This window comes from Orycteropus afer, unplaced genomic scaffold (assembly GCF_000298275.1).
Source record: "Orycteropus afer afer isolate SDZICR_OR568_19922 unplaced genomic scaffold, OryAfe1.0 scaffold00048, whole genome shotgun sequence".
Taxonomy (NCBI): Eukaryota; Metazoa; Chordata; class Mammalia; order Tubulidentata; family Orycteropodidae; genus Orycteropus; species Orycteropus afer.
Window position 1 is genome coordinate 6,180,223 of NW_006921635.1, and position 8,967 is coordinate 6,189,189.

At 45.7% G+C, this 8,967-nt stretch overlaps 1 protein-coding gene across 1 annotated transcript in view; it reads right to left on the reverse strand.

The window, feature by feature from the left end:
* Positions 1-4,884, reverse strand: part of NAA25 (N-alpha-acetyltransferase 25, NatB auxiliary subunit) — an 85,496-nt gene extending 80,612 nt beyond the window's left edge. Inside the window, exon 1 of the mRNA XM_007938179.2 lies at positions 4,827-4,884. Coding sequence (XP_007936370.1) covers positions 4,827-4,884 — 58 coding nt within the window. The remainder of the gene's footprint in view (positions 1-4,826) is intronic.
* Between the last annotated feature and the right edge of the window lie 4,083 nt (positions 4,885-8,967).

Consider the following 8,967-nt stretch of genomic DNA (forward strand, 5'->3'; position numbering starts at 1 on the left):
AGTCTCCAGGGCCCTGGTTACAGGGGACTCAATTAGCATAAAATGCCACACAAAAACATTGTTCCACATCCTACTTTGGTGAACAGCCACTGGGATCCTAAAAGCTGGCAAGCAGCCATCTAGATGCAATCAATGATGGGTCCTCTCCTCGTCCAGAATGAAGAAAACCAAAGATGCGTGGAAACAATTAGTCTAAGGGACTGGTATACCATGCGATCCTCAGTCAGAAGAACTGAGACCAGAAGAACTAGATAGTGCCTGGTTACCACTGTTGACCACTTGGAGGGGGAATCTACGTAGGAGATTCTGGATAGAATGGGAGAACAATATGGAACAAAACTTAAAATCATTAAAAAAAAAAGGGGGGGGGACCAGGTTTGCTGGTCTGATAGAGCCTGGTGGAACCCCTGGGGCTATGGCTCCTAGCTACCCTTCAGGTCTGGAATTGAACTCACTCCTGTGACTTCCAGCCAAATAAAAGACGGGCATACGAGCTGAACATTTACATTAGGTAGATACACTCCTTGGAGCTATCAATCATGGGAAAATAGAAGGGCTGTGTATGCACAGGGAGACAGCTCAGGGGGCAGGAGTGCACAGGAGGAAAGGACACAGGGAAGAGGTAGCTACAGGGAGGAAGTAAGCCGAGAGCTGCTGCACTGTGGGAGGTTGCAGTCAATGTCATGAGATAAAGTGTATGTGAACTGGTGTATGGAAGATGAATTTGCTCTGTAAACGTTCACCCAAACCACAGTAAATTTAAAAGAAAGAAAAAAGAAAAATGAGCCTGTTAATCTTGCCCTACGCTCCTACTTCCCTCTAACCCTTTGTATTCTTCTAGGAATGTTATTAAAAACTTTAAGTTTTAAGAAGTTATTAACATTTAGAGAAGTCAGGGCTTTTTAAATGGTCATATTTTCAGAAAAGAGGGAGAGAGGTTCCAAGTGACTTTTCCACAGAAAGGCAAGATAGTTCTCACTAACCAGGATGCCCTGTCACTTCTGGGGTGAAACAGGACATTGTGCACAGCGCAACAATGCCCAATAGAAAGCTCACACCACCACAACTGATGGAAGACCTGGAAGTTTTTACTAACGAACTATAGCAGAATAATTACCTGAGCTGGAGTTCAGCCAACACCTAAAGGAAATGTGCTAACTCACCAAAGAACTGATTATCATTTGGGAAAACACAGCTGGGAAATACATTACACCCGATCCAGCTAGAACAAGACTTGGGGAGGAGGGGGCACCTGTAAGACAGATTAGAACAAAGAACCTTGCGTCCAGAAAAGTAAATTTAAATATACACATATGTGTGTGTATTCTAAAAACCACGAGAATACTTTTTCTATTCAGAAAATCTTTAATTCCTATTTTGCAGCTGCTAACTGAACAATTCACAAATTCAATATACACGTATTGGATTCCCTGGGTGGTGGAAATAGTTAACGCACTCTGTTGGAGGTTGGAGTTCATCCAAAGGGACCTAGAAAGGCCTGGCAGTCTACTTTTACAAAATCAACCACTGAAAGCCCTATGGAGCAGTTCTCCTGCAACACATATAGGGTTGCCACGAGTCAATGGCAACTTATTTTTGGCTATCTGTTTTTATTAAAAAGGAGCTCTAGTGGCACAGCAGGAGCTCTGGTGGCGTAGTGCCTAAGGCACTTGACTGCTAACTAGAAGGCCGGTGGTTCAAACCCACCAGCCACTCCTTGGAAGGAAGGTTGGGCAATCTACTTCTGTAGTGATATTGCCTCGGAAACCCAAGGAGAGGTCACTAAAAGTCGGGTCCAACTCAATGGCTCATAACAACAAACAACAGTGGCACAGTGCCTAAGGCATTTAACTGCTAACCAAAAGGTTGGCAGTTCAAACCCACCAGCAGCTCTGTGGAAGGAAGATGGGGCAATTTACTTCCACAAAGATTTACCACCTCAGAAACCCAGTGGGGGTCGCTATGAGTCAGAATTGACTCAATGGCAGTAAGTTTGGTTTGGTTTGGGTTTATATTTACTAAGTAACATATCTACCACTTCCAACTATTCAAAACTATGGAGTGGGGAAAGAGATAAATGCCTGAATGAAACAATGAAATATTGACTGTCTTTCTCAATTTCTCCACTACCCCATAAATGAACACATTTAAAAATGAATCACCCTCATAACCCTGTGCACTTCTACCTGCAACAATATTCAGGAAGAGCTGAAGTCTCCAGAAATGTTTCCAACAGCTGTAAAATCCTAAAACTCTGGCAGTACAAATATTGCTAAACAAAGATAGTGATGCTGCTGAATCTGAACCTGGTAAAGGACGAGGTTCTCCAGTGAGAAGACCTGGTTCAAATCCCAGTTCCACAACTTATTAGCTGCAAAAGTCAATCTCTCTGACACACAGTTTCCTACTCTGATGACAATAAGCTTCTCCACCTTGTAGAGTAGTCAGTGCACAAGTAAGCACTAAGTCCGTGCTGGCTGGCAGCTGTTAAACCTTTGGCTGGGAGGCAAGCACTACCATGTATGAGCTTGTGCATGCGTCAGTTCATGAAAGCCTGAATTCCAGGAACAACAGTGATTTAGAGGTACTGATGTATTCTTTATACAACAAAAGCAGGGGTTGGTTGTTCCAAAGTCTGCAGTTCAAAAGTCAAAAGTGCTGAAGCCAAGGATGGTCTGTACCCTTTCTTTTCCTATTCCTGCCAGTTTCTATTAGTTGCCTTGGATTCTAAAGGTCTCTTCTAATCCTCTTCCCATGTAGCTGTAACAAAAACAACATAATTCTGACTTCAGTGTTGAGAATGACATGTCATTTTGGGTCAACATATCCTGATGTTTAGTAATGTGACATGGACATGGTTTTTCTTAGTGGCGAATTCAAAGCACTACTAATTCAAAATGACTCTTGGGACCAGAGGCATTTTCCTTAGTCCTCAAGCACAATTTTAAAAATCCAATTATTCTTAAATGTATTGACTTTTCTTTTCTTTTTTTGCCTAGAAAAAAAAAAAAAAATAGAGGTCTGCAGGCAGCTGTTGCACAGAGCTATTGTTGTTATATGCCGTCAAGTCGGACCTGACTCATAGTGACCCCTCCACAGGTTTCCTAGGCAGTATCACTACATAAGTAGACTGCCCAACCTTCCTTCCGAGGAGCGGCTGGTGGGTTTGAACCGCCAGCCTTCTGGTTAGCAGTCAAGTGCCTTAGGCACTACGCTACCCGAGCTCCTATAAGGAGCCACAAACTGGGAGCCCTGGATTCATCTCTTCCTCTCCATCTCCCATCCTGACTATAATGTCTCTGCCCTTTGTAAACAGACTGGAAGGCATGAGAATATGCATCCCTCAGGAAATGGAAGTCAGCGTCCTAACTGTGTGAATTTAAGCAAGTAAGTGTCCTCAACTCAAAAGGAAGTGCTTGCTAGCAGAGTGGTTAAAAAGATAAGCCTGAAACAGTCCACAGGGGTTCAAATCTTAGCGCTACCAAATGCTAGCTGAGTGACCTTAAACAAAGTTCACTGCATCAATAAAGTCCTAATTTCCTGTTAAAAAAAAAAAAAGAGAGAGAGAGAGAATTAGAAAAAATAAAACTGCCTCCGGAGAATATCTTGAAGATTGAGAAAACCTGTATAAAAGGCCAAGGACACACAATTAGCAGCCTACACACATTAGCTAGTATGTATTACTATCTATATCGAGAATCAGACGAGATGTGAACATAAAGCATGGTACAAATAACAAAAGCAGGACCATTTGTGGCAGAAATACAAAGTCCCTTCCCACACCCCAAAAAAGTTAAATTACCTCAGCCTTGTACAGAACCTCCATTTAGTAACATCCATATTATAAATAGATCTCATTTTGCTAAAACAATTGACCTTGATACTTCCTCACCATTAACTGAGATAGACCCAGACCATACAACCATTTAAAAAAGGAAACGCGAAATGGACCACTGTCCAATTAACAGAGCATCGCAGTGATTTGAAAAGGTGTTTCTCCCACATTCCAATCTGTGATTTTTCCCAACCGGGATAGGGGGATGACATGAAGATCTTACAGTCTGTGGCGTGAGGTAAGCGTTGTGGGGTCCGCTTAGCACGCGGAGAGCAAGCTGCAGAGAACGCACAGACAAGCCGCAAAAAGGAAGAACCGAGCCGCAGCCCTGCGTGGCCCGCTGACACTCGCCATCACCGTCTCTCTACGCTATTTTGAGCTGAAGACCCTTCCCTGCCCGCCCACCGGCCTCCCATATGTGCTGTGAGCAGCTGTTTCTCCACCAAAAAAGCTCTAGGTTGGCGCCTCGAATCCCGGGCCTGCTCCTAACTCGATCTGGGTGACCTTGCGTCAGCTCTTTTCCCTCTCTGGACCAATTTCTCAATGTGCACCTAAGTCCGACACCCTCCAGACCCTGTTCCCATAAAGAAAACATCTTCGGTGGGGAATTTCCCCTCAGGTCCGACGTCCCACCCTCAAACCGGAGCCAGCTTCCCCCTTGGAGAGATCTCAGGTCCTCTGGAAGGGCAATTAACTCAGGCAGCGGACTGCGCGGGTCTCTGCGAGAGGAAGCGCCTCACAGGTCCTGCTTTCGGGGTCAGCTCTGTGGACCCAACGCTATCCCGACAGCGCCGCCGCCGCCTCAGGGCTCAGGGCAGCCCGACCGGCGCTCACTCGAGGCCCGCGGCTGCGGCCTAGATGCCCGCGCGGCCCGCCCCCCCGCGCCAGCGGACCCACGCCCGAGCCTTCGGTGCTCCTCTCGGGCATTCGCCTCAACCACGGCAGCCCTCGGCGTACCGAGCTGGCGGTCAGACTGGCCCCAAGCACTCACCGTAAATGGGCCGGAGGCGCCTGTCGTTAGGGTCCTGCACATGGCCCCGCGTCGCCATGATGACAAGCGCAGAACCACAGTGCGCACGCGCGGGGTCGCTCCCCGGGAAGGGGCTGTTAAAGGGCCAGCACAGGGCTAACTAGTCTATCGCGATAGTCGAGGGTTGTAAGTTGTGGCTGAGCGCTCTTGCGTGGACCGGGGTGCTTCCAATTGCCACTTCAATGGCAGCTTTTCTTCTCTTTGATATTGGAATTAACTTGGTTAGAGGAGGTGGCTATTACGGTTGACGTCCGTTCAGAGTCGCCGACTGGATAGTGAGGCAAGGGAGGAAAGCGCTTGGTCAAAGTTAAGGCTAAGCTGCACCTGCTTAGTCCATTGATCCTCTTGCTGGAGGACCAGTTAGACTTGTCTGATTACTTGTTGAGGAACCAGAAACTCCTCTGGGAGGGTGACCCAGGAGAGACAGGGGCAAAGGGGTTTATCGACAGTAAAATTCTGCCAGAAAAGTACAAGAAACCTCCGCCTCTCGCCCCTGGCTTAGACCTTAAGAAGCACCCAAAGGTAATAGTAATTCAATATGTACCTGAACACTATGCTGTAAGCCCTTGAAATGTATTTTCTCATTTAATACTCATAACAGCCTTCACTCACTGCGGCCAAGTCGGATCCGACTCATAGCGACCCTTCCTTGGGTTTCCGAGGCAGTATCACTACGGAATTCATGCTTTTGAGTTGTGGTGCTGGCGGAGAATGCTGAAAGTACCATGGACTTCTAAAAGAACTAATAGATCTGTCCTGGAGGAAGTACAGCCGAAATTCTCCTTAGAAGGGAGAATGACCAGACTTCTCTGACCTACTTTGGTCATATTGTCAGAAGGGACCATTCCCTGGAGAAGGATGTCATGCTTGGTAAGGTGGAGGGTGGAGGAAAGAGGGGAAGGCCTTCAACAAGATGGATTGACACGGTGGCTGCGACAATGGGCTCACGTATAGCAAGGATCATGGAGCTGGCGCGGGATCGGGCGGTGTTTCGTTCTGCTGTGCATGAGTCGGAAATGCCACGGCACCTAACAACAACATCACTACGGAAGTAAATGACCAACCTTCCTTCCGCAGAGTGGCTGGTGGGTTTGAACCTACAGCCTTCTGGTTTTCAGTCAAATGACTTAGGCACTATGGTACCAGAGCTCCCCATAACAGCCCTAGTAGCTAGGAAAACCCAAAACCATACCTGTTGCTGTAGAGGCGATTCTGACTCATAGTGATCTACTTAGAAGAGACACACTATTAGCTCCATTTTTTTACAGGTGGGTATATTCATATAACAAGTAATTATTGAATGCCCATACGTGGCATGCTCTATTGTAGGCATGCAGGAGGCATCGATCAATAAAATAGATAAAGCCTTTTTGGAGCTAATAATGGGGGAGACAGACACTAAATTAGTAAAATAGACTATATATCGTTGGGTACCATCAAGTTGATTCTGACTCATAGTGACCTCATGAGACAAAGTACAGCTGTCCCATAGGATTATCTAGCAGATGGCTGGACCTTTTGTGGAGCCACTGGGTGGGTGTGAACCAGTGGGTGGGTGTGAACCACAGACCTTTCGTTTCTAGTTAGTGGATGAGTACTTGACCACTGCACCACCAGGGCTTGTTAGTAGTATATTAAACCAAAACAAAGAAGTCCATTCCAGTTGTCAATTCCTACTCATAGTCTGTAGAACAGACTAGAACTGCCCTATAGGATTTTCAAGACAAAATCTTTACCAGAGCAGGCTGCCACTTCTTTCTCTAGCAAAGTGGCTGGTGGGTTGAAACCAGTGACCTGTTTGTAAACATTGTGCCACCAGGGCTCCTTGACAGTATATTGGATGATGATAAATGCTACTGAGAAAAATAAAACCAGTGCTGGAAGGAGACAAACTCACTGCCATTGAGTTGATTTGGACTTATAGCCACACCTATTGGGTTTCCAAGGCTGTAAATCTTTACTGAAGCAGACCACCCCATTTTTCTTCTGTGGAGCAGCTGATGGGTTCAAACCACCAACCCTTTGTTTAGCAGCCAAATGTCTTAACCACTACACCACCAGAGCTCCTCTGGGAGGAGGCAAGCAATTATAGTGTAGTCAGGCAAAATTAATCAGAGAAAGTGACATTTGTTGAAGATTTGTTGGAGGCAGGAAAGGGAGGGAGCTGTGCAGGTATACAGGTTCAGTGGGTTGTGACCTAATACCACAAAACTAGTAGATGTGGTTCAAACTCAGGTCTTTCTGAGTTCAAAACCTGAGTCGGCCCGTCAGCACAGTGTCCCCAGTGGCAGCCTAGACCAGCTGGGGTTGACCCTTTCTACTGATGTTTCTTTAGCTCCCTTTCTGGACCTCTGAGTGTGCAAGACATTGAATTCTAAAACTTTTGTGGGTATCAGAATCCCCTGTAGAACTTGATAAATAGCCTTTTCCTGGCTTCTATGCCCAGAGGTTCTGATCCAGTAATTCTAGACTTGGAGAATGTACCTTTTTAATCCAGCCCCAAATGACTCTGCCATATATGATCTGGGGACCACTCGGAGAGATACTAATTAAAGGCTGTGGAACAAAAGTCTTAAAGAACCACCAGAAGGGCAAGTTAACCATTCCTGTTAAAATTTGGACTATACATACGAAAAGAAAACTGTAATGATAGCGGTGACAATAATATTGTTGGTTGCTGTTGAGTTGATTCCAACTCATGGTGCCTCCATATGTGTCAGGCTGGAACTGTGCTCCACAGAGTTTTCCATGGCTGATTTTTTTAGAAGTAGATCGCCAAGTCTTTCCACCCAGAGACTCCCAAATAAAATCTAGAGTTCAGTTCATAGTAATGTCCCAATGTTGATTTGCTAGCTGTGACAAATGTACCATGATTAAGGTAAGTTGTTAACATTCAGAGAAACTGGGTAAGGGGTAAATGGGGACTCTCTCTACTCTCTTTGCAATTTTTCTATAAACTTAAAATTATCACAAAACTAAAAGTTCAGTTCAAAATGTATCTTTTTTTACTCTGGCCCCTAGCTATTCTTCAGGTCTGGAATTGAACTCACTCCTATGGTGTCCAGCCAAATAATAGGCCTATGGGCTGAACATTTACATCAGGTAGATACACTCCTTGGAGTGATCAATTGTGGGAGAACAGAAGGGCAGTGTTTGCACAGGGAGACAGCTCAGAGGGGGCGGAAGTGCATGGGAGGGAAGGACACAGGGAAGAGATAACTAAGGCGAGGCAGTGGGAAGAGAAGTGTTGCATTGTGGGAAATTGCAGTCAATGTCATGAGACAAAATGTGTATGAACTGGAAAAAGAATTTGCTCTGTAAACTTTCACCCAAATCACAATTTAAAAAAATTTTTTTAAGTATTATTTTTAATAATCAGAAATAAGCTCTCTTCTCCCCACCCCCATCAATACACCAAAATCTTTCAACTCCAACGCTGTCCCTAAGCTAGCTAAAAGAGAAAGTTCTGGTATCAAGTGCCTAGGGAGATTGCTATTGAGAACAGGGGTCCCTCTAACCAAATTAATCTGTGATCCTGGTGAAAAATCATTCCCAAGGTTAAGAAGGCTTTAACGTACCCCAGCTAGAGATTTAAAGGTTGAGGGGGAAGGAAGTGGTGTTCTAGGTCAATGGTTCTCAAAGTGTGTGCCCCTGATCAGCACCAGCAGCAGCTGGGAACTGATTAGAAATGCTCATTCTCAGGCCCTGCCCCAGGCCTGCTGAATCATAAACTCTTCAGGTGGGACCCAGCAATCTGTGTTTACAAGCCATCCTGCTGACTCTAATTAATTCACACAGCAGTTTGATTCTCAGGTCAGAGGTCGGTACACTATGACCCTTGGACCAAATCTAGCTGACCTGTTTTTTGCACAGCCCGGACACTAAGAAAGGAGCTCTGGTGGTGCAGTGGTTAAAGCACTCAGATGCTAAACAACAGGTCAGCAGTTCGAACCCACCAGACACTCCGCAGGAGAAAGATGAGGCAGTCTACGTCTTTAAACATTTACAGCCTTGGAAACCCTGTGGGGCACGTCTACCCTGTCCTACAGGGTTGCTATGAGTCGGAATTCACTCGGTGGCAGAGGGTTTGGTTTGGGTTGGA